Below are 25,845 nucleotides of genomic sequence, written 5' to 3'. Positions count from 1 at the left end.
TTTTGTGCGTCATCTCATACTAAAAGTCATTAAAATGACGTAAGTCACTAAGAATGTCACAAATCCGTCCGATCTCTGCTCATAAGAAAGTGTTGGCGTACCAGTAGATCCTTGATGATTTGAAGTATGTATACGAACTATGTATCTACACGTATCGGTCCGAAAATACCGTGGGAGAAAGTTGGGGCGGGCTTCTCAGCGTAAATTCAGTTATTTATGTGTCTGTTTTGTTGTTTCTGTTTTTATCAAGAACTATGATATTATTTTCAGAAAACGCTGAACACGTGCCTCAGCCTAGTGGAGTCCCTTATACAGCTCCTACTGGAGTGTGTATCGGAAAGCTTCTGGACCGCTGACCACGCGTCTAAAACGCACAGGGACATCGCCCATAAAAGCTGTATGGTCATGAGATTGCTTGGTGACTTGATGACGAAGTACAAGTGAGTTATTGAACTTATTAAATACAAGTGTGATATGTTAGGCGATTTTATTTTTACTACGACGGTGGTAAACACACATACTTACAGCCTTCTTGATCATAAGCGGTCTGCAAATGCCGTTGTCGACCTTAAGTGCGTTGTAGGAACGATATCCCATACATTTTAGGCGCCATCTTGGATTTTTTCCATTGAAAACCTTCCGACATCCGATATCGGATCGGATAACGTGAAAACGGACTAACGCTCTGCACCATCTTGGAACTGGATTATTCATTGAATTTCAGGTTTAAACTCAATTCGTTTCTAGGACCTGTAACTTTATGATGGTCGTACTTTTATTGCCTGCCATCTTGGCCTTGACGTTCTAGCAAGCGTGTAAATTCTAAATCATTATATTGTTCAGTCACATCTCGGACACTGGCGATCAAATATATGAAAGAGGTACGTTCCTAGCACACGTTCTAAGCTCGTGTAGGTGAACGCGTACCATGCTTGTATGAGTGAGATATGACAGGTTGACTGTTCGCGTTTTTGACAGGCGGTAACTGTGAGGTAACCGAGAGGGGGTGGGCGGCGCTTTCAGCGGGGAGCGGGAGTGGCCATACTGTACGATAGTACTCTTTATTATACTGTGGTTCAGTTGTAAAAAGTGTAATTTTGCATTTTCATGCCAGTTTGTCATATACACAATTTGCCTTTTTTTATACTACGTCGGTGGCAAACAAGCATACGGCCCGCCTGATGTAAAGCGGTCACCGTAACCTATGCACGCCTGCAACTCAAACAGTGTCACATGCGCGTTGCCACCCCATTAGAAACTTGTACACTCCCTTTTGTTGTGTTAAGTACCTAAAAAAGAACTCCAACTTAGGTATATTTTTGTATTTCAGAAAATCATACACAAACTACCCCGAACTGATCCATCATCGAGTAGCGTGGTTCCGTCTAGTACGGTGCGCAGAGAAGTTACTACACTGGGCGCGACGTTCGGCCCTCCCGCCTTCTTCGCTACTAGTCGCTTTGCAGACTGCACAGCTCGACCCAGCTCTGGAGTTGTTCTATCCGAGTCTGAGCGAGGATATTTGCGAAGTTTTACAAGTAAGCAAAGTATACAGGGTATTTTAATGAACGTAATACAAAATAAGTGATTCCGGCTCTATTAACGACGAAGATTATAATGCCCGCATCCAGGTCTTAAAATTCTACGTAATTAAATTTTGCTAATTTTCAAACAAAATAAATAAATCCAATTCTCGAAGTGTGGTCACTCATTGTGACGTCATGGCAACGTCAGTTGTAGGTGTCTTATCAGTTATCTAAGTGTTGATTATTGTGACAGGTAACATGTCAAAATGCATTTTATTCATAAAATGTCAGTCTATATAAACAAGAAGGTGAGTTTATACTACAACATTAGGTCCGAACTATTTTCTCTTAAAAACCTACGTAGTGTAATCACGTTGTGACCAAAATAACAGGATTTGAAAAAACAATGATACTAATGATTATTAACTAGTTTAACAACACGCGACCTAACATAGTGTTTTAGCAATAGGAAGACGAGTTTGAAAAACAAGTTTTGTATTACGTTCATTGAGACACCCTTTATTTATTTACTAGCTTTTACCCGCGGCTTCGCCCGCGTAATAAAAGTATTCATTAAGATTTTCATTTGGATCCGTAGGGACCGTAGGTTTCTCTGTAGGTATATTTATCTGCGATTATTTCGATTGCACATAATACTTTTGCTTGCAATTATTGTAGAAATATTACACATCGACCACAGCGTAGGTAATTCTATATACGCTGGGGAAACCTTTATAAACATCCCACATAGCCCGTATTTCGACACTATGATCGGTGGGTAAAAAGTACTTTTTTCTATTATCCCTTACAATTTTTTACATTTTGCTTATACTTATCGCAAACGTAATCTTCAAGCAAGCAAACAACGATCGTCTTAGAGCACATTGATTGTAAGAGACCGCCGACCGATTAATCCGTATCCCGCTGACGATACCCATATTATCCGTATCCGTATCCGTATCCGTATCCGTATCCGTATCGCTATCGCTATCGCTATCGCTATCGCTATCGCTATCGCTATCCCTATCCCTATCGCTATCCCTAACGCTATCCCTATCGCTATCCCTATCGCTTTCCCTATCGCTATCCCTATCGCTATCCCTATCCCTATCCCTTATCAAGATGTTTAATGATATAACACTTTAAGTTCTCGCGCTTTGTACACATATTTAAAGTCACATACAGGTCGAACGCGATTAATTAACATTATTTTTACCTTTTTTCCCAACGTTTCGGCCAGGTTGCACTGGCTGTGGTCGCGGAAGACTGACGTCCCAGCAAAATGTCACCAGAGATGTAAACAACACAAAACTACCCGATATTAATTTATATAAATGTTCGGGGTAGACAAATAAATATAATCTACCCGCTTTTAGTTAATGTTTATTTCCCACCATGTTTATTTTAAAGGTAAAAATAATGACTGTTAATTAATCGCGTTCGACCTGTATGTGACTTTAAATATATGTTTAATGATTTCTTATCAAGTGCTAAAATATAAAGTTTCATGGTTTTATCATTTAAAATTAAGAAATCCCATACAAACTTTCAACCTCTTTTTCAACCCCTTCATCCCTTTTTTTCGAAATAAAAAGTAGCCTATGTTCTGTCTCAGGGTCTAAAGATTGTCTGTTCCAAATTTCATCAAAATCGGTTGCGTGGTTTAAACGGGAAAGCGTAACAGACAGACAGACAGAGTTACTTTCGCATTTATAATATTAGTATGGATGGATTTATATAGACTGTGATCTACTCGTATCTTATCTAGAGGTAGATGAAATAGATCTGAAATGAGACACCTAGATAATATTATGCTGGTGAGCAGAACAGTTTGAACACCAAGAAAGTGTCAATGAAACCTTTGTTTTTGACAGGTTTACAATTTAAAGCCACTGTTTTTTGCGTTAATTTTGCCGTTATTCAACTTTCAGAATACGAAAATATCGACGAGCAACGAGTTCAAAACAAAACACCAAGAGTTAACCAGGCTCATAGAAGCAATGGACGCTTCAGTAAAATTTATGAAAAACAAAAACTCTTGTTGCAACAGTAAGAACGTACTGAAGATCATTAAAAAATCTTTGGCAGCAATAGAAATACACTTAAACGAGGGATATTTGGACGAAGTAGCTGATATACTATTGAAAAAGGCTAGATATATGGACTTGAGCAATGAAGATTGGACTTTAGCTCGAAGTATAGCACTGAGTCTGATGGCTCATAATGTGAATTGGGTGGCCATAAAGTTTTACAGCCAAATGGCTGATATGGTGAAGTCTGTGTTGGTGGATGAAGATATAAATCAGATCGACAATGAGAAGTGCTTAACGTTACTTTGTGATGTTAGTATATTGACAGAAATATGTTGTCATGGAATGTCGTCCAACATAAAAGACGTAAGTTAGATATTTTCATCTATTTAGTAAAGAATTATTGATTATGAAAGAGTTTATTTTTTTAGAAAAAAAAGAAAGAGATCACAGTCCAAATACAGCATTTATTTCAGATGTGATATTCAAGGCATTTTTTATTGACTACTATATAATAAATGAATATTGTTTTTTCTTTCAGATTGAAGCAAGTGCAATAGACATTATGCTGTACTTGCTTCGCGGCCGTATGGTTTTGAGCGAAAGTTGTTGGTGGCGGCTTTTGGCCAGTCTATTACCCATATTACCACTGCTGCATGTCTATGCGGCGCATGACACGGAAATAGGTAAGATATCAACTTTAATTCCATTAACAGAGGTCTTTGGACAGATTTTAGCACTCGCTGCTGATTTTTTAAATTTTAGATTTGATTGTAATTTGGCATATGTTTACGTTAATTTCAGGTCTTTACCAGGTATCGTGCGCAAATTTAAAATTATTGGTAACAACTAGTCTTATGCAAAACTAAACTTCTTTGAGTAAATTTAACCCTTATTCACCAATATATGATAGAAAGAGTTATTTAAATTTGCGATAAAGATCTAGGCAATATATGTTTTGCGTGAGATAAATACGGACATGGAAAAATACCTCTTGTTTGTGACCTTATATTGTTGGCAACTACCTCAAAAACTATGTCAATTTTGTTTTCACAGGGCAAGCAATATGCAAATCTCTAGAACCAGAAATTTCAGAATGTATGGGCGTATGCGCATCGGAGAATACCATGGGTCTCGTGCGATTACTGTTCGTTGAGTGCGTGGCAGTACGGATGGAGGCCGCGCACCAACTCTGCCGGCTGTTAGGTATGTTAACACGTTCACTATCAGACAAAAAATGGCACACTACGTCAGAAACCGGTCGCCCAGCGGGTTCTCCGGTATCTGAGCAAAGTTCACGAGTGCCCACCAGGCGGGTTCTTGGTTGCAAAGTGTTGTAAAAGACTTACTTAGTCCAACAATAAAGCCCCATTTAGATGGTACGAGTTTCTCGCCTCGAACGTGCGATTATCGAAGTACGAGAAAAACTATCGTATCATGTAAACTATGCGTACGATATCGCACGAGAGGGGGCGATAATCGCCTCGCCTTTGATATTTGTATGTCTCCGTGTAAACAAAACACATATGCGAGAATCGTATACGAGTTTATACGCTACTCAGTCGAAATGAATTCAGTAGAAATCATGTAAAACATGGTGTTTTTATATTTATAGCTGCCTCTCAGTAGCTGCTAAAACCAAAAATAAATTCGGCTTATTAATATTATACAGTTAATGTTTACCTACTGACATTTTACCCCATATATCTATGGGGCAAAATGCCTACTATGATTTAAAAAAAATGTTATTTATATTCTATGTTTAATAATATCCTAAGCAACCAAGATTTTATTAGCTAGGTAACGCTACGGTCGAATTCATTATTTTCCCTATTGTATATTATTGAGACCTTCATAAATCATTTATAGTGTTTTTAATATAATATTGGGTACTATTCAACTTAAATTAAAATAAATCCAAGGTAAATTATACCCAATATTATAAAAAAGCATATAATATATGTGTTTATAATTAATTAATTAGCAACTAAGCACGCAAGTTGACAGGCAAAACTCGTATGAAAATCGGTTCGCTCCGATTCGTGCGATAATCGCACGTTCGAGAAAAAATGTCATACGAGAACCGGTTTAGACGAGTCGAGAAATGTTATGGAAATATCTCCCGAAAATTCTACTCTCCGTCTAAACTATTTCGCCTGGCGATAATCGCCTGGCGAGTATCGCATACGATACTCGTATGCGAGTTTTTATTTCTCGCACTAATGTAAACGTTTTGGTACGATACTCGCCAGGCGATTATCGCATACGATAATGTCATACGAGTTTCTCGACCAAAACGGGCGAGAAACTCGTACCATCTAAATGGGGCTTCAGGGCACAATGACAGCCAGCTCAGCCGAATATAAAAATGGACGTACTTGGCTTGTTGCTAATGGTTTTAGAACAGTGAACCTTATTCTATTTGGCATGGACCTGGGGCCTATTTCTCAATACTGAAAGTTACAAGTTACAAGCGGAAGTCTCTTTCAAACTTGTCATATTAAACATTGACTACCGCTTGTAAATTGTAACTTGTAGCTTCGAGAAATGGGCCCCTGGTACGGTATATTTAAAAAATTAATACAATAATGCATTATTTCAGGCGACCACAGGTATTTACCTCCGAAAGAGTCCCTACGCACGGATGTGTTACTAAACGCGTTAAGAAGAATTAAACCGCAGAGTTTCAATGTTGATTACTCTAGCTCTCCTTCAAAAACACACCAGGTAATTTTAATACATAATTTTTTATTGCTTCTTTAACCTAAAAGCTTCATCTATTAAACCGGAAATTGTGAATTTCGCATTTTTAAATTTCCCGTGAAATTTTATCAGTGGGTCTATTTTTCATATGCCAATTTTCTCAAATTACAGACAGGCCTCTCACAAATCCTCGACGTATTGAAGCAAGACATAGTACTAGATGAAAACGGCAAAGAATATGTGACACGTTCATCAGTACGGCCGATTTTAGAACCTTCACTACGTAGAAGTTCTCTGCAGCAATTGTCAGTGTTAATGCGACAGCAGGGCGCTCATGATGCGTTCTTGCGTTATGATGGGATACAGCTCATTGTTGCTATACTAAGGTAAGCCATAAGGTCTGTCTTTATACAACTTGGTTTATGGCCTTCCTTTTCAGGGCAACTATCAGTATTAATGGGACAGCAGGGTGCGCATAACGCACTCAGTAAAGTAATACAGCTTACTTAGGTAAGTCACATGGCGACCCTGCCAGACTGTGAACTACCAGTATAGCAAGCTTTAAGGGCCTTCAGAGATCAACTATCAGTGTTACTGTGGCCAGATGTCCTGCGATGTGATACATCGCAGGCATTGTTGTTTATTTCAATAGCGACATGGCGACCTTGTCAGGAACTTTCAATACAGCTGGCTTGAAAACTTTACTCTACAGCAACAACGGACATATGTATACGGCAGTTTATTTACTGATACTGAAATCCATTTAGAATTTAATTAGAGGCACTTTCTTTTGATTGATATTTTGATATTGAAAATGATATTATACTATTTTTTTTCAGAATGTCTCTGATGGTGGACGACTACTTGGCCTTTCCAGAGTGTGCCATAAGTTGCGTATCAATACTTAACAGTGTGTGTTTCGCTAGCCGGCATGTGTTGGCTAAGGTGCACGATCTACCCTCACTTTTGATTAGAGGTAAGAATCTCGTTTTTTTATCTATACCTACTCATACAATTAATAGGCAGTTAAATTAATGTAAATAAACAAAATTTCATGGTATGCTCACATTGAAATTCATCATACTGATCTATATCAGGGGTCTCCAAACTTTTGTACTTCAGGGCTATATTGCACCTCAGTAAAAATCCGCGTGGATCACTATTCTTTTTTTTGCGACTGCCTGAAACGGTTCCTTCGCTCAAAGACGCCCGCTCCACGGCTGAACAGTACGCGCGTTTAGTATTTTTTTTTAATTTAATAATAAGGTTTATAACCGCATTTTTTATTCTATACACACTTGCTAACCAAATTATTTTGGTACATATTCAGAAATGCTCTTTTTCTTTCAGTGATTTTGGTCTTCCCAGCAAACGATTCAGCAGTGCTGATGTCAGCTCAAATACTAGCCCTAATCGCGTGGTCAGGCTTCGCCCTTCAAGAGTTGGATGCGAATCGATGCCACATACCGGCGTTACCTCATAGTGTTGTGGACCGGACTGTACTGCCGTTTAATGTTAACAGTTATTGGAGTAGGAGTCCTAATGCTGAACATTCTATTGTAGGTAAGTAAATTAAAGAAATATTCTAATTTACGATATACAATTTTATTTGTTAGCTTGAATTATGAACAACTCAAATGAGTCGAACGATGGTATGTGCAAAATGTTACAGTAGTAATGTGCTGTGAGTATATGACTGCTTGCGATTCTTCGCGCTGTTATTTGACGTAAATATAACTATTATAAAGAAGGTTTATATTACTCTAACTATTGTAATGCGCGACCTTATTGCATTAATCGTAAAGCCTGACTAAGACTCGCATACGATTTTACATTGTAAACTGTTGAAGTTACATAAACTCAATTATACATAAGTAACATAAATTCAAATGCCTGTGTGGTGACGGGTTAAGAATTTCACCACCCCCTTTCTTCCCGTGGGTGTCGTACAAGGCGACTATGGGATATGGGTTAAATTGTGGCGTAGGCGAGAGGCTGGCAACCTGTCACTGCAATTTCACAGTTTCGTTTTCTTTCAACCCCTTATTTGCCAAAAGTGGCACTGAAGCTTTAATAGTTTCATGTGCTCTGCCCACCCCTTTATGGAATACAGGCGTGATGGTATGTATGTATGTAACATAAATTCAGTTTAATTATGAAATTCGCTTGCGAGTTCTCGCACCCCATAAATGGGCTAATTCTTACATCAAATTCCTTCACTTTCTTCTAGAATGGCTACTCTCCGACGATGACTGGCGGGCTTCCGTTCGCATCCGTTGGTGGTGCGCTTGGGAAAGCCCCTCCCGCGTCCTAAAGGGCGCCTCTCCACCCCCCGCACCTCTAGCCCTGCGTCCTACAGCGGATGATCTGATGCTTTTACGCTCTGCGTCCCCGGTACATGAGGCGACTAAAGCACTGTTAGCGCTGGAGAATGCTACGTCGCATAAGCAGGTCAATGAAGCACTGAATATTTTGGAAAGGTAAGATAATATTTACTTAATGTTTGTGCGTTTAAGTTTCAAGTTTATTTAAAAGGCGTCCGGTTACAACTTTCGCCTGTAGCTCTTTGCCCTACTGTGGATGTCTGATGCTACTACGGTCTGCGCCCCTTGTGCATAAAGCTACTAAAGCGCTGTTAGCGCTGGAGAATGCGTCATCACATTATCAGGTAAATAAAGGTTTAATAATTAATTCAATGTATATAATGCTCATGACATGTAACCTGGTGTTATTAATAAACTATCTGTATCTGTATCTGTAAAGAGCTGAACGTTCTGGAAAGGTAAGATAGCTGGCTCTTTAATCTGCTTCTAAAGGGCGCCTCTCCACCCCCCGCACCTCTAGCCCTCCGACTTACAGCGGTAAGACAGTATTGACCTTGAAAGTAGTCCTACTGTCCTTCGCGCTTCTAGCTCTTCGTCCTACTGCAGATGATCGAATGCTTTTGCGATCAGCGCCCCCTGTGCATAAAGCTACTAAAGCGCTGTGAGCACTAGAGAATGCTACGTCACACAGTACCGTGATACAGTTTTTACTAGTGCGGGGATCAGATGCCGCTTACTCAAAGTTTCATTCCAGTTATCATAAAGTTATAATTATAACTTATGTAACCGTTATAAGTTACGATATTTATAAGTTTACCATTATATGTAAGCATATATGTAATAATGCTATATAAAGTTTTTTTTTAAATATAAGCAAACCCTCTTGCAGAACTAGCCTTGTCACGCGCGAGTCCATACTTGAAGTCGCACTTGATGTATGGACTTGCGCTCGACAAGGCAAGTTGTGGTGAAGGGTCAGGTTAACGAAGCACTGAACATTCCGGAGAAGCAGAACAATGAAGCACTGAATATTTTAGAAAGGTAAGAGGTATTAGCTTACCCTTTAGTGTGCCTCTAATGCTATGGCTACACTCAACGCGATAAAATTATCTGCCTACGGCAAATGAGCATAGCCACACTGTAATGCCGTAGAGCGAAGTACTCCAATGCGTCTTTGATGTGCGCAAAATACCGACAGCGAGGCGATGGGGCTTCTTCCGCGAAGTACCGAAGTATTCGCGAATATTTGGCTACATACTGCGCATACGAATTTATATAGCGCATGCGCATAACATTATCGTAATGCGAATATTCGCGTTGTACACAACACAGCTTATTTTTAAAACTATTAAGTTGGGTAGTCTTGGCAATAAAACACCATGTATAACTTCCTAGTCTTTATTCAACATAAAATTTGTATCTTTGTTCCCAGTTACACTCAGCTAGCTAAGTGGTCTCCGGAATGCGCAGACTTCGGCGCCCTACCCTGGCAGAATATGCGTCGGTTTTTATGCGCGCCGCCTGCCTCGCCCCGCGACACTGCACTTCTGACCGCTTTACTGCAATTCATTGTTGCTTATATGGACAACTTGCCTAATGAAGGTATGAATTGAAACAGACCAAGGGGATTTTCCATTGATCAAAACCTTTTTTATTAGACTTTTGTAATGACATCGGTGCCATATTCTGGCAAAATATGCTTCGGATTTATATGAGCTGAAGATTTAGCAACTTATAGTTAGTGGATATGGGCGGATAACTTGCTTAGCGATGTTGTTACATTGAAAAACAAACTTTATTCTGCCGCCATATTAGGTACTTCTAAATATATAAAAGAAGAAACTGACTGACTGACTGACCTATCAACGCACAGCCGAAACCGCTGGTCTTAGAGATTCCAAATCTGGGACGTAGGTCCTTTATAAGTATAAGGTGTAGAGGAGCACTAAGAAAGGATTTTTCAAAATTCAATTCCTAAGGGGATGAAATGGGGTTCCAAAGTTTGTATGGGAAAACAAGATTATATTAGAAAAAGCTAGTAATATAAAAAAATTGTAATGAGCAGATGTAAACGAAGCTAGAAAACATGTTCTTTTTTTTAGCCGGCGCACATACCTGGGTAAAATCCTGCTTCCTTGGCAAAGACACGTCTGTAATCGCCCTACTCAGCCGCGACAGACTCTTCCCCCAACAGACTGCGCAAGACGACATAGAAATCACTCAATTACACATACACATTATCAAAGTGTTGCTACGATGCGTTGTCTTACTGGAAGCCTATGATGACTTTGACAGCAGCAGGCTGGAAAGTCTCGTGAAGATACTGCTCGCGTGTTTGGAGAAGGTGGATTTGAGGAATTTTCATATGTTGGGTAAGTTGAAGATTACTTATGTGGTTCGAAATGTACTTGGCTCTTGACACGACCTAGAACTGTCGAGTAGTAATTAGTAAAACAGTCCTTTGGAAACCCGGATGCTTATTCGTAGCATTCTAATACAACTGTTAACTTCAATAATTTGGTCATCGTCATGTTGAGAATGTATAGTAGTTCTGAATTTAAATTCAAGAACGGGCACTTTTACAACCAAAAATAAAAATATGCAATCTAAAAGGTGTTACTACAAATATGTCAATATAAATTCCCATAGATGTCAGAGCTAAGGAAAATGTTGTCAAGCTTGAGTTACAAAATCCGCATGCAAAAACAGATCATTTCGACATTCCAGTCATTTCCAAATATAGGCTTGAGTGTCACGCGGACCGACCACGCAGAGCGATCCGCACTGGACTAATATATGTTAACTTCAGGGAGCTAAAAATGTTTAGAATCGTTAGCAGACGTTTCTGCTTAATAAAAATTAATTCAGGGAGCGTTTTAGAGTGGCGCGGACGACAACATTAACTTCATACAAATTGGTCGCGCGGATCGCTCCGCGAGGACGGTCCGCGTGACACTAAAACCAGCCATAAGGGGGTTTTAACTAAGTTCTTTTTCAGGTTATCTAAACGAGTTGATGCGCTGCATACGCCACGCCCTCTACTCTCGCTACTGCAAGCTATCGGAGAACACACGAGACTCCTGCCTCGCGCTAGTAACTCGCACACTGAGCGGCTGCTGTGCGGGCAGCGGCCGCAAGGGGCAAGCGTGCCGACTTGATGCCGTGTTGTCTCTGCTAGCTATGTTGAGACAGGTCTATGAAGAGGGCATACCGCCGCAGGTGAGGTATAAACTGACAGATATCTACGTGATGCTTTGCGCTAGTGAGCTATCAACTGACACTTATACACGTGACGATTCGCGCTAGTCACTTGCACACTTAGCGAATTAATGTATGTAATGTCGTCTGGATCAATGACGTCCGGTCTGGCGCAGTCGGTAGTGACCCTGCCTGCTGCGCCGCGGTCCCGGGTTCGAATCCCGGTAAGGGCATTTATTTGTGTGATGAGCACAGATATTTGTTCCTGAGTCATGGATGTTTTCTATGTATATAAGTATTTATATATTATATATATCGTTGTCTGAGTACCCACAAGACAAGCCTTCTTGAACTTACCGTGGGCCTCAGTCAATCTGTGTAAGAATGTCCGTCTATTGTCCTTTGAGTTGTCGGCAACCCAAACCCTCCTTAGAACTTGTACACTCTTTTTTGCTGTACGTACACAGCAAAAAGGAGTGTACAAGTTTCTAATGAGTTGGCAACGCGCACGTGACATTCCTTAAGTTGCAGGCGTCTATAGGTGACGGTGACCGCTTTCCATCAGGCGGACCGTATGCTTGTTTGCCACCGAAGTAGTATAAAAAAAAATTAAGTGTCGCCGTAAGAGCCTGTTTCTTAACAACTCGAAAGCGCTAAATTATGCTGTGCTCTTGCATTAACCTCCTGTTAATATAAATATATATGTGCAGCGTTGGAGCGAAGCCTGGTCGGGTGACGCGGTGCGCTGCGTCGTGGCGTGCGCGGGGAGCGCGCGAGGCTCGTTACGAGCCGCGGCGTTGCGCGTTATAGCGCAGTTAGCACGATATAGCCAACTCTTGCCGCAGTTACTTCAAGGTATGATACCTATTAAAAGGATAGTAATGGATTTTTGAAATCTTAATTTCTGCTTTATCGACTGGAGCTCCTCGTTTCCCACGTTTTTTTTTTACATGCAACCACCTCTCGGAAAACTGTAATCAAGTTCCAATGTATTGATGTAGGGAACAAATCAAATTATTTTATTAAATATATATATATATATGTATTCATCTTTTAATCTGATCGTTACTTTTTTTTTTTTTTTTTATTGAATTTTTAATTTTCTGTACAGCTCTACTTGACTTTTAGCTCTACACTCAATAAAGTAATTGCTAACTACCATCATAAACCATAACATTATTTATTTGTGTACGTTACTGCAACGACATAAGGTTTACCAATAGACAGCTAAGATGTCACTGTAAAACACTTTAAAGCTTTGTCACAGTAAACTTCAAATTGGACAGGTAATCGCAGTAAGCAAATAAACTCAATATTCAAAATGACAAGGTTGTAATTAGGTACGAGTTCAATTTGTTATGACTTATGATAAACATTAAGATTAAACTGACAAACAACGTCAAACTAGTAGCGAAAAAAAAAATCGTCCAAGTAACCAGCCAGTATTAATACCCCTAAATACTGAAAAAAGGTAAACAACCTCTTAGCAATGCGATATACACAATGTTGTATTACGAGTACAATAGAATGGGCACGTAAAAAATAATTATTTTTAGTGTTAAGTGAAACACGGTGTATAAATTATAAACTGAAATAAACACCATACACTAAAGAAAAGGCGATCAAGCCCACTGGTGGCGAAGCCAGGAATCGAACCCGGGTCTCCAGCTAACGCGGCTGACGTGTTCGATTGCTACACCACCCCGACCGCCGAGGTACCCGTCGAAATTTCTCTAGTGTATGTTATCTCTGAAGGCTAGGCGCACAGCCACGACATTGGTCTAAGACCGGTGAACCATCTGCGAATGGTCCTATCGCGAGCAATGTATGTGCTTGTCGCGCTTACCTCCGAGCAATTTGTGCTTGCACCTCCTATATGAATCCTTTTGCAGGATTACGATATAGCCATATCAATTCCAAAATATTTAGATACCAGCTTGCCATTGCTACTCATCGTTACGTGTTTAACTAAATCCTGTGTTTATGTATAGCGATCCCATCGGACTCCATGGCACAATACGCCGTGAGCATAATCTCGAACGAGCGTGAAGCGAACGCCGTGCGCGCTGCGGCCGCTGTTCTGCTGACGGTCGTGGCTTCCCGTCCATCGCACTATACTGATGTAAGTTTAGTATTTTAGTAGCCTGATGTTTCTGATATATGTGCGGGATGTGCCATGGCACAATATGGCGTAGTCATCAAAAAGTAAACCGAGATCACTCCATGGCAGACCACGTCTTTGCCTTTGGCTAGTCTCTGGCCAAGTGTAAGCCCATTTATAAAAAAAAACGCTGTGCACGATTCAGCTGCCGTTGACTGCGGTTTCATTCATCACATCGTCATATATTTAAAGAGATGGAGCAATTTCCATGTGTGTCGAACATCTGCCTCCACTTCGACAGCACGATACGATTCGACGGTAAGATCTTCTTTTGTTTAATTCATGTATATGCTCTTTCGTTGGCTTCCCGATGTTCACTATACACTAATGGATGTAATAGTACATTGTGCAACAAGGGGAGGAAGTTGAATATTACTAACGAGAGTAAGTTAAATATTACTAACGAGTTAGTAATATTCATACTCCCCGAGTTACACACAATGTTTTTCATCACATTTGAGAGAAAAATACAGAGGAAATAGTCATAAGGCAAAACCTTCAACCGGCGGCGTTGCGACCAGTAGTGTATCTTGATCTACATCAGATTATTCATGAATATTAAATCCATTGTTTTTGACAACAAACACTTTTTGAACGAAAACAAACACGAAAATACTGCATATAAATTAAATGCAACGTCCAAAAAAGCATATAAATCATATAATTGAACTAAAATTGTACTTATTTCTCATTTATTTAAATATTTCGATCTGTTGTACTCTCCGTTGCTAGGCAACGGTGGGTGCCTCGCGTACGCACGCGGTCAAGCGCGAGTAGAGAGCATATTGTCAGATTGTAAATTATAACAATATATCTGAGTTAAATTTTACGAAATAAATCCAAAACACACTGAAATAATTGTAAAACATAAATAAAATGCATTAATCATACCGTATAATATATTTTATAGCTTAATAGTAAAATTTTGGTTGTGCAATAAAAATCCTTGGCAGATTGAAACATCCTTTGCCTGAAGTATTGTACGGATTGTATTAATTTTTAAAATTAAATCCATTATTCCCTTGGGAATAAAATAGTACATTATGCTTCAGTACACGAAGACGCAATGATACCTTTAAACAGCAAATGTGGTTTAATTTACTCTCGTTAGTAATATCCAACTTCCTCCCCTTGTTGCACAATGTACTATTAATGTACTTTTATCTTCCATTCACACATTCGTATTTTATATTATTTATAGCCAGATACTTGTCGAACACGATGACTAACAAAGCTACATAACATAACTCATGTAGAAATCTATAATGTAACTATTTTACGATGTTACTACTAACTTTCAGTGATTTCTTGTCTTGTATATTCTCGAAACCTTCGTATTCGTCATGCTATTTCAGTAAATATATCAATACTATCTTTTGCCCGCGACTTCGCTCGCGTTAGATAGAGACAAAAAGTAGCCTATGTCACTCTCCATCCCTTCAACTATCTCCACTTAAAAAAATCACGTAAATACTTGACTATTACGCTTTTCCATCATCCTGTTATTGACTTATTGCCCACACCAAATAAATAAAACCGGCCAAGAGCGTGCCGGGCCACGCTCAGTGTAGGGTTCCGTAGTTTTCCGTATTTTTCTCAAAAACTACTGAACCTATTAAGTTCAAAACAATTTTCCTAGAAAGTTCTACTTTTGTGATTTTTTTCATATTTTTTAAACATATGGTTCAAAAGTTAGAGGGGGGGACGCACTTTTTTTTCCTTTAAGAGCGATAGTAAACCCTTATTCATTTTCAAATACCTATCCAACAATATATCACACGTTGGGGTTGGAATGAAAAAAAATATCAGCCCCCACTTTACATGTAGGGGGGGTACCCTAATAAAACATTTTTTTCCATTTTTTATTTTTGCACTTTGTTGGCGTGATTGATATACATATTAGTATCAAATTTCAGCTTTAGAGATTATCCGCGGACGGACGGACGGACAGACAGACATGGCGAAACTATAAGGGTTCCTAGTTGACTACGGAACCCTAAAAATGGTTTTCATCAATTTCATGATAACACATATCATGTACATACTCACTGACAATAGTGACACACTCATCACGACCCTGGGGTCATTGCACGGACTAGACGAAAATAAATGGAATTAAAGTGGCCATATAAATAATAATTAAGTACATATTATAACGATTTATTGATTCTTAATTCGTCCATTGATGGCGTTCTTTCATTGATTGTTGTTCAATTACCGGGGGAACCATGTAGGTGTTTACACGATAGAGTAAAATCATCTGTATTATACCAGAAAAATAGATTTAGAAGAAATAAGTTCATCTATTTGTATAGGGGCCGAGCGTGTCAGATTTTGTACTGTAGAATTGTTACTTTACTGTGATTTTAAATATGTCTCAGGCCCTTGAGTGTTCATAATTTTTCTGTTGTTGCAATTACATATCACGTAACGAAGCATTTTCAATGTTAGTGTTGACTTCAAATTACAAAAATTGGCGCCCGAAAGCTGCAAGCTGCGATTAAAGACGGACAACTCGGTGAACTTTACTCAGTTCATTTGACACGTAGAAGAAGTACATACGTTTGACGGATCTATGGTATATATGACATCTGTGGTGTTTTGGACCCCCATTTCACCTCCTTAGGAGGTGAATTTTGAAAAATCCTTTCTTAGTGCTCTTCTACACTTTATAAGGAACCTACGTGCCAAGTTTGGAATCTCTAGGATCAACGGTTTCGGCTGTGCGTTGATATGTCAGTCAGTCAGTTTCTTCTTTTATATATTTAGATTAAAACACTGCCCTTTCTCATTTTGTACAAGTAAAACACTGAGATTTTCCATTCTCATTTACAATGGCTCTTCGACCGCCAACGAAGATTACCCGTCCATACCTATTTAGGTTGAATGCAGTGTCTGTATGCATGCTAGTTCTCAACGACGCTAATGCAAAGTGTGGTGGTGCCATTTGCGACATTCATTAACAGTGATAGGTAAATTAAGGTCAGTTGGGGTAAGAGAAACATACTTTATTTAAAATAAAATATAAAATAATGTAATTCGCTTCTAAGACGTTCATTCATTTTGATGATAATTGGATAATATTGCTGTAATACTCAGCTTATCTGTACATTTTTTTTAATATACTGCGTGCACTGCATAAGGCTCAAATTATCAACTAAGTAGCACTGCGCAGAACAGTTTCTCTTTCCCGGTTTTTGGGGTAAGTGAAACTGGTTCCATTTTACGTGCTACTTTGACGTATTATGAAATAGTTCACGCTTAAATATTTTAAGTATAGTTAAGTTAATCCAAAATAATATTTAACATACTGGTATAAGGTTTAATTTTGGAACTAGAGTGACATTACCGAAAACGGGGCAAGAGAAACATATGGGATGTAGTCAGACGTGTAAAACAGTTGGTTCGAAATAGTTCAATAGTTTTTTTTTTAATTATAGATACAAGTGTGGGAAAGATGATGTACGAAACGAATGGAGCTAAAAAGTAGTAGGTAGTTTCAAGTTCATTAATTGCAACACAACCGACGGGGATGTTTTAAATTGACACAGGTTACGTTTTTCCTCTACGCACGACGTTTTTTAAGCCATCATAACAGTAACAAATTGACGAAAATTTTAAGAAATGTGGTTATACGGATAAAGTAAAAACTGTTATATTGCACTACCTTGAAAATCAGCCTCTGAGCACTTATATTTATTATTTTATCGCCGCACGAAAAACCTCCTGCCAGCTCGAGTTCAAACAAGAAGCCAACGAATTTTTTTGTTGCACCCTCAACTGTCACATATGTGATCTACCCTCATCTGTGTTAGATAATTGGAATTAGTCTATGTATACTGCTTTACTGACACAGTAACCACTTGACTTCATCGCATAGTTTTTAGTTTATAGCATATAGATTCTCTTTCCCCATAGATTCACTTACCCCAACTGACCTTAACTCTATCTTGACAAAGATTAATAAATAACAAAGACTTACAATACATTAAAGTCCATCGGACTTAATTACATCTAATTCATTTGTATTCATGGTGTCCGGGCTAGAAACATCTTCAACTACATTATCGTTTTGTTTGTATCAGTTGGCTAAAGACAAATAAATAAAATAAAATAAATAAATAAATATTATAGGACATTTTTTACACAGATTGACTGAGCCCCACGGTAAGCTCAAGAAGTCTTGTATTGTGGGTACTCAGCAACGATATACACCGTGTTTCCGGTAACACTCAAAACCTCAGACACCCCAACTGATTTTTATTTTTTTAAACTCATCTAGAGTATTCATCTTTTAATCTGATGGTTACTTTTTTTTAATTGAATTTTTAGTTTTCTGGTCAGCTCTACTTGACTTTTAGCTCTACACTCAATAAAATAATTGCTAACTTCCACCATAAACCATAAAACCATTTATTTGTGTACGTTACTGCAACGACATAAGGTTTACCAATAGACAGCTAAGATGTCACTGTAAAACACTTTAAAGCTTTGTCACAGTAAACTTCAAATTGGACAGGTAATCGCAGTAAGCAAATTTAAACCCAATATTCAAAATGACAAGGTTGTAATTAGGTACGAGTTCAATTTGCTATGACTTATGGTAAACATTAAGATTAAACTGACAAACAACGTCAAACTCGTAGCGGAAAAAATAATCGTCTAAGTAACCAGCCAGTATTAATACCCCTAAATACTGAAAAAGGTGAACAACCTCGACGACAACAACGTACAAAGTGCAATCTGCGATTTTTTCTTGTAGCAGATAGCACCTTGTACGTTGGTGGGTAAGGTGCAATTTTCAAAAAAAAAAAATTGCAGATTGTACCCTATACGTTGTTGTCGTCGCTCTAGCAATGCGATATACACAATGTTGTCTTGCGAGTACAATAGAATAGGCACGTAAAAAATAACTAATAATACAAATTTAAATAAAAATATTACCCCCATCAAGATATAGCTCAATCGATTCTAGTCTCGATTCTGAACAAACTGTTTTCAGGTTTTTAGTGTTAAGTGAAACACGGTGTATATAATATACAAATACATATATACATAGAAAACATCCATGACTCAGGAACAAATATCTGTGCTCAACAAGATCGGGTAAAGGAATGTATGGAAAGGCATGGCGGTTTGTTCGAAGGTAACCGCTATGAAGTTACCCGAGCGGTTACTGAGACACTGCGCTTGCACCCGCCAGCGCTGATGGTCACTCATCTCTGCACCTCACAGTATAATAAAGAGTACTATCGTACAGTATGGCCACTCCCGCTCCCCGCTGAAAGTGCCCCCCCCTCGGTTACCTCACAGTTACCGCCTGTCAAAACCGCGAACAGTCGACCTGTCATATTTCCCTCATACAAACATAGTACGCGTTCACCTGCACGAGCTTAGACTGTGTGCTAGGAACGCGCCTCTTTCATATACAATTTGATCGCCAGTGTCCAAAGTGTGACCTCACCGTGTGTGCTCTCTGGCACTGACTTCAAGTTTGACTTTGAACTCGGAGACAGCGCTTTTTTTTTTTAATACCACGTCGGTGGCAAACAGGTATACCCCCGCCTGATGGTAAGCGCTCACCGTAACCTATGGACGCCTGCAACTCTAAGGGGTATCACACGCGCGTTGCCGACCCATTAGAAACTTGTACACTAATTTTTTGAAGAACCCCATACTGTTCCTGTTCATCGGGAATACCTCGGCGGCGAGCTCATTCCACAGCCGGAGCGTCTGCGGGAGGAAATTCCTCTTAAACCGTACGGTGCGCGCTTATATATCCATCCAGTGCTTGCAACGATATGCCCGCTATTTCCCGGACCCTGAAAAGTTCGACCCAGAACGATTTAACGATCCTAGTCCACCAGCTATTTTCGCTTTCGGTTCGGTCGATCTCTCTTTGCTAGCTCGTAATCACATGGTTTAATTCAGTTATAGCCACTTGCACCAACGAAAATGGAGGGTTAACCCGACGGTTAACCCACCATTTTATATGGAATTTGACAGATGACAGCCCACTAACCCTGAGTTAAGTGGTTGGTGCAAGTCTGGTAGGAGGTCGAACTAGTTCCGGTTTTACCTCAGAGATGGCCGGGGGCGCCATAAGCCTTCGGTAATAGGCTAGTTTCCTATACTTAAAATAAAATATTTTATGCAGTGCACGAAATAAAGCACCACATAATTAGAAGAAATATATGGACAGTAGTTATGTTTAAACATAATTTCTATTTAATAAGTCAAAGAAAGATATAAAGTAAATGAATTGACCGTGACGTCACTCCTCAGTATTTCATAGTAATACCATATTGGCAAATCGTTTTCACAGTTCTTAAGAAGAAGCTGATTTGACTACTAGGAAACTAGCCTATTGTGTCACATACTTGAAAATTTCGACCCTTGCTGACGTGACCAGTTGGCCGAGTGGTTCAGGCATCCATGGCTATAACGGAGTACGCTGGTTCGAATCCAGCATTGGACACTTGGAGGCCTTGGTAATTTTTTCTTTGTATATGACATTTATTTCAGTTTACGGTCCAAGAAGTTGCCCAGGTAATAAACTTTAGTCCACACAGATAGAAAATATCTCTTCAACCAAAGAAACCTATTTGAACCAAGAGATATCCAGTTTCCCATATCAGGAAGATTTTAATTACTTGATATAAAACATAAAATGTTTCGATGTTTATTACTTGCACTAACCATTTTATATCTTTACATGATTAGCAAAACAATCTTTTTTTAAAAACTTAATCATTTATTCCAAGAGCGTAAACGTTTTGTTCAGTGATAATTATGACTCAGAAGGAAATCAGCAAGTTCTTAAAAACAAGTATAATATTTCTTGGTTCTATGTAAGAAAATTGTTTTATTAAGAGTTTGGCGGTTTTCGGTTAAGAGTTATGCATAATTAAAGTAAAAGTTAATGTCTCTTGGGGTGAAACAATTAGTTACTTACACCAGATATATAAATTTTTCATTTTAAAAGTTCTGACGGTATTAGATGAAGATTTACATGTTTGAAGTTAGATTTAATGTTTCTTGGGGTGAAACAGTAAGTATCTTAAACCAAATATACTTACTTCTTGAAATGAATTTTAATATTTCTTAGACTGAGTAAATAAAGTTTTAAATTATTTTACTGAAACTCTTGATTGTATTTTTACACAATCTTATTCTAAATTGGATGTATCTTGGAATAACACACCAATGTGTCTCCAATGGAATTATTAAATATCTTGCTTCTATTTTCTTCAAGTTTTAAGTCAAGTGTTTTCTCTCTTCATTCTATACTGATGCTTCTTGTATAAAGATTTAATATTATTTCATTGGTACTTTCTATGTCTTGAAGTAAGATACTTCATTCTTTATTCTAATGTCATTAGTTACTTGATGCAAAAGGTAATATATATTTCTGTCATTCCGGATTTTTTTTAATTCAAGACACTTTAAGTTCGCCACTATTTCAACGATACCAGTAATTTCACTTGCGGTTAGCTACATCTAGTGAACCTTAAAACAGTAGATTGTGTCGTGTGTAATATTTTATGAATTAGTTTATATAGTGGGTACCGCTAAAGAATTACATATTCAACAAACTTCTTGGTCGGGATTTATATGACACAACCTATTGTTTTCAGGTTCACCAGATGGAGCTAACTTCAAGTGAGATTACTGGTACATTGTTGAAATAGTGGCAAACTTAAAGTGTCTTGAATTAAAAAAAAAATCCGGAATTACAGAAAATATATATTACTTTTTGCATCAAGTAACTAATGACATTAGAATAAAAAATGAAGTATCTTACTTCAAGACATAGAAAGTACCAATGAAATAATAATCAACGTGTTAGTTACAATGTTATCACAATACAACAAAAGCATCATCTACAATTACGTATTCCTGAATAACAGAAAAAATGTAGAGCGAAGGAATAATACAATATAATTGAATTGAGAAATTAATATATTATGTCATAAATGAATTATTAACGTCTTTAGACACACAAATAATTATTTATAAACATTTGGGCCACGAGAACAATTAAGAAAAGTATTACCAAGTATTATAGAACTAAAAATAATTATTTAATAAAGCCTGTCAAGCAACTTTCGTCCTTAGAAAAAGTGGCAAATTAAATTTTTTTTTGGACGAATGTTATTCACCTCATGCAAAATTAGAATTTTGCACTTTTTTTCTAGTGGCAAACATGTTTGACCGTCTAATATCTATAGTTAAATTATTTATTTACCAATACAATACACTTCATCAACAGTTGCTATCATAACAAATCTGTAGTGTAGAGTTTTTGTCCATTTTCCACAACTTTATCCCATGGATCACTTGTGTGTACTTAACCAGAGGACATCATCTTCTAACAGCAAACCTAAAATGAAACAAATAAATGTAGAAAACCAATAGTACGACAGGCTTCTTTGTCATAATTATGTCTTTAATTTCTTGTCTAAATTATTATCCATTTTAGACAAGAAATGAAAGACATACCTAATTATACATATATTTACATACTATAGTAATAAAGAGCTAGGAAAAAACCGAGGTGGTCACAGATGGAAAGGATTGATTTTTATGTATCCCCGCTGGCCACAGATTAGAATGCATCTTCCCATTTGTGTCTATCGGAGACAGATCTTTTGTTTCTAAATTTTTTTTAACAAATAATAAGGTACAAGTAGAATCTAAATTCCCTAGCAAAAATGTTGTATGGTGGCCGTTACGAGGATAAACAGCCAAGTCTGCTTCGCGAGGCATTACCCTCGAGTAAGGCTTATTGGCCAGTGTGAACCCGCCGCTTAAATATGAAGGTGACCAGGTGCCACCTGGAAGTGCGTTAAATTTAACTAAGTAGTAAGATTTCATTACAGACAAACAAGACACTTAGGACAGATGAAACCAAACGAAGGCTTGTACAAACCTAATAGAGCACCATCTTCCTCTTCCTTCTGATTCCCGGAGATGCTTTATCCACTAATTTGCCCATAGCAGGAATATGTAGTAACTGGATGTGTTCTCACTTGGAAATGCTGGCATCAATTTGCTGAAAATATTAAAATATTATTATTAACTTCATATTTTCTCTTTATTTATTTTCATTATTCAGGTTAGGATGTTTACAATATAAATATAAAACACAACAATACAAAAACATATAAACACATTTAAAAAACCTAAACTAATGTGCCTCCAGCAGCGGGGCGGAGCCCAAGCTGATTAGGGCTGATGAGTGAGGCTCCGGCACCGACGCCGACGTGGCAGCAGGATTACCGCTTTCTGCATCTGACCCTTGATCCAGCCACCCAGACATGGGCATGGCAAGACGATGCCGGAATTGCCGGAGCATGGCAAGCAAGCATGGAGTATTGCTTGCCATCCACATGTGCAATATTTACAAAATATCTGTAATTAGGCTTTACCACGGAAAATAGCCACGCTGGCAGTGCCGGCCACGCCAATAATAGGCACAACCTCTTTTGTCCAAACAGTTCACACGCACGGCGAAATTTATAGTTATAAATGATTTTATTAGCATAATATTAGTATTTACTTGAATAAATGATAACTTACCAAGGTAATTTTTCACCACTTTCGGTGGCATGTCTTTTCTTGTTGTCTATTAAATAATTAACTTCGGTCAGCAGGCAGCGCCACAGCAAGCACTAATTAATACTCGTAAATCCGAGAAAGCTTTATCGATTTAACACATAACGTAAATGCTAAGCGACGGCAGAATTGAAGTCCATAGTGAACAGTAACGCGAACGTAATAAAATTAACGTTGGACGGTTGAAGGGAAGTAAGTGCCGCAAGCTAAGCGTCAGTTGCGTGTTGTCAATTTTTAAAAATAAATTCCCAATATTTTATTTTTGCCCTTTTTGTTTGTTGTGTGACTTATGTACAGTAAGTATGAACAATGAAAACTATACTAATCCCTTTCTTTAGGATGTTAGTACCAGCGTAACACAAAAAGGAGGAGGTAAGCATACGGCTTACCTCTGTCTAGCTAAAGTATCTTATACTTATCTAATTTTAACAGAGTTCGAGATTTGAAAAGGAGGTTATTAATTAATACGGTTTTATGTTTTTTTTTTAACCGACGTCAAGATATTTGTCAAAAGGAGGAGATTATCAATTCGGTTGTACATACTTATGTTTCCTACTCCGTATTTAATTATAAACGGACTAGATTTTTTTTTTTTGCTTGAAAGTACAAGTACAATCTCAATAATCCTGCACTATTGCTGACACGAAGGTGCCGGATTGGTGGAAAATTCGGATTACTGGAAATTTACGTAACGTAGTTACTATTTATTAATTTCTGGCTATTCTCCATATATCTCTATCTCGTATAAAAAAAAAATACTGTACCTACTAAATTAACTTATTGATATGGTTATTCACTTAATATCCACTGGACGTTTCGAACAATTCGGACCAGCGAAATACAGAATTAAGGGGTTGGCAATTAAGGGGTTGAAAAAAAAAACGAAATTGTAATGCAGTGACAGGTTGCCAGCCCATTGCCCTTACCATAATCGACTTCTACGACATCCACGGGAGGAAAGGGGGAGGTGAAATTCTAACCCCGTCACCACACGGGTATAATGTGTTTATATTATAGGTTTTTGTGTAGTTTTGTGAAATTATTATATCATGGTATTTTACGTCCTAAAAATTGTAGGATTAATTACCCGTTTGGTTTTTATCTGAACTGAACGGGCCAGTCACAATTACCCATTTCAAGACTTTTTTTTGCCATGGCAACACGTTTTTATTTCATGTCACGTTTAAGATCTAACTTTCTTAAATAAAGTATATATTTTTTAATTTAAACATCTTGAATCTTCAATGTAGTTCACAGAATATCAAACCAAAAATTAGTAAAATTAAGCCAAGACTTTTTTAACTCTTGGCGTAAAACTGTGCGATTGTTTAGTTCAAGCTTCTTTATTCTCTAATGCAAATTCTCGAATAATGTAAACATTAAATCAAGAATGTGTGAAAAAATTTCTATAATGTAATATAAGGCGATCAAGTTATTCATGATAAGTATTAGAAAAGAGCGCGAAATTTAAATTTTCTGTGGGAGGATAAACTTTCGCGCAACAGTTTTTTAGTGAAAAGGTATGCCGTTTTTGTGAGCTTAATTGCAATTTGAACGAAGATTATCGGTGCATCTTATTAAAATGATTTATATTAGCCAAGAATTATTAAAACAAATCCAAGATTGAACTAAATCTTGAATCTAATCTAGTTTAGATCGAAAAATAATAAAGTTTTCATTTTTATTTAACTAAATCTATCTAAACTTGTTGATTCTCAAGTGGAACTTGTAGGCATTAAATCAAGAATTTGTGATATGAAGCCAAGAATGTAATAAATCTTGACCTAGATCCGTGTTCATTTTTATTTAAGACCTGCTCGAATTATGAATGAAGTCTATACAGCGTGTGGATTCCATACGGGCGAATAATGTATCCAGTTATAGTATCTAATCATACAAATCATATAGGATAATCATTTTATTAAAAAGTGTTATTAATTAAGAGTCATTATTTTTTTAAATCTGACCAAGCAGCAATGTACGCCGTCCATATTAACTTGACATGACATAAACGTCATGTCGTAATGACGTTTAGGTAGGTACGCTAATTGATGTGGACGTAATACATTGCGTGCTGAATTATTATGTATGAAAAAAAAAATCTCATCTATTCAATAAAAAAACCATGTAGTTAGGCTCCTTAGGTCCAATACTAATCGTTATTCAAATATTCGCCCGTATGGAATACACACGCTGTATAAGCATCAAACCAAGAATTATTATAATCAAGCCAAGATTGTTCTAAATCTTGAAGCAAAAACTTGTTATTTTTTGATTTAAACTTG

General features: G+C 37.8%; 1 protein-coding gene and 1 long non-coding RNA gene across 3 annotated transcripts in view; one reads left to right on the top strand and one right to left on the bottom strand.

The window, feature by feature from the left end:
* LOC125227904 (rotatin-like) overlaps nucleotides 1-25,845 on the top strand; it is a 68,925-nt gene that overhangs the window by 9,285 nt on the left and 33,795 nt on the right. For both annotated transcript variants that reach the window (XM_048132306.1, XM_048132305.1), the window contains exons 8-22: nucleotides 271-440; nucleotides 1,331-1,538; nucleotides 3,458-3,922; nucleotides 4,098-4,242; nucleotides 4,613-4,762; nucleotides 6,159-6,283; nucleotides 6,431-6,645; nucleotides 7,099-7,235; nucleotides 7,610-7,822; nucleotides 8,490-8,739; nucleotides 10,016-10,185; nucleotides 10,686-10,955; nucleotides 11,582-11,802; nucleotides 12,492-12,636; nucleotides 13,773-13,903. In XM_048132306.1, the coding sequence (XP_047988263.1) occupies nucleotides 271-440; nucleotides 1,331-1,538; nucleotides 3,458-3,922; nucleotides 4,098-4,242; nucleotides 4,613-4,762; nucleotides 6,159-6,283; nucleotides 6,431-6,645; nucleotides 7,099-7,235; nucleotides 7,610-7,822; nucleotides 8,490-8,739; nucleotides 10,016-10,185; nucleotides 10,686-10,955; nucleotides 11,582-11,802; nucleotides 12,492-12,636; nucleotides 13,773-13,903 (3,015 nt within the window). The remainder of the gene's footprint in view (nucleotides 1-270; nucleotides 441-1,330; nucleotides 1,539-3,457; nucleotides 3,923-4,097; nucleotides 4,243-4,612; nucleotides 4,763-6,158; nucleotides 6,284-6,430; nucleotides 6,646-7,098; nucleotides 7,236-7,609; nucleotides 7,823-8,489; nucleotides 8,740-10,015; nucleotides 10,186-10,685; nucleotides 10,956-11,581; nucleotides 11,803-12,491; nucleotides 12,637-13,772; nucleotides 13,904-25,845) is intronic.
* On the bottom strand, nucleotides 22,213-23,640 carry LOC125227906. The gene is made up of 3 exons (XR_007177241.1): nucleotides 23,525-23,640; nucleotides 22,875-22,997; nucleotides 22,213-22,325 (listed from the first exon to the last, which is right to left on the bottom strand). It is a non-coding gene; the product is annotated as an uncharacterized LOC125227906 (long non-coding RNA).

This window comes from Leguminivora glycinivorella, chromosome 7, assembly GCF_023078275.1.
Source record: "Leguminivora glycinivorella isolate SPB_JAAS2020 chromosome 7, LegGlyc_1.1, whole genome shotgun sequence".
In the NCBI taxonomy this organism is placed as follows: domain Eukaryota; kingdom Metazoa; phylum Arthropoda; class Insecta; order Lepidoptera; family Tortricidae; genus Leguminivora; species Leguminivora glycinivorella.
This window is presented reverse-complemented; position numbering and strand designations above follow the sequence as displayed.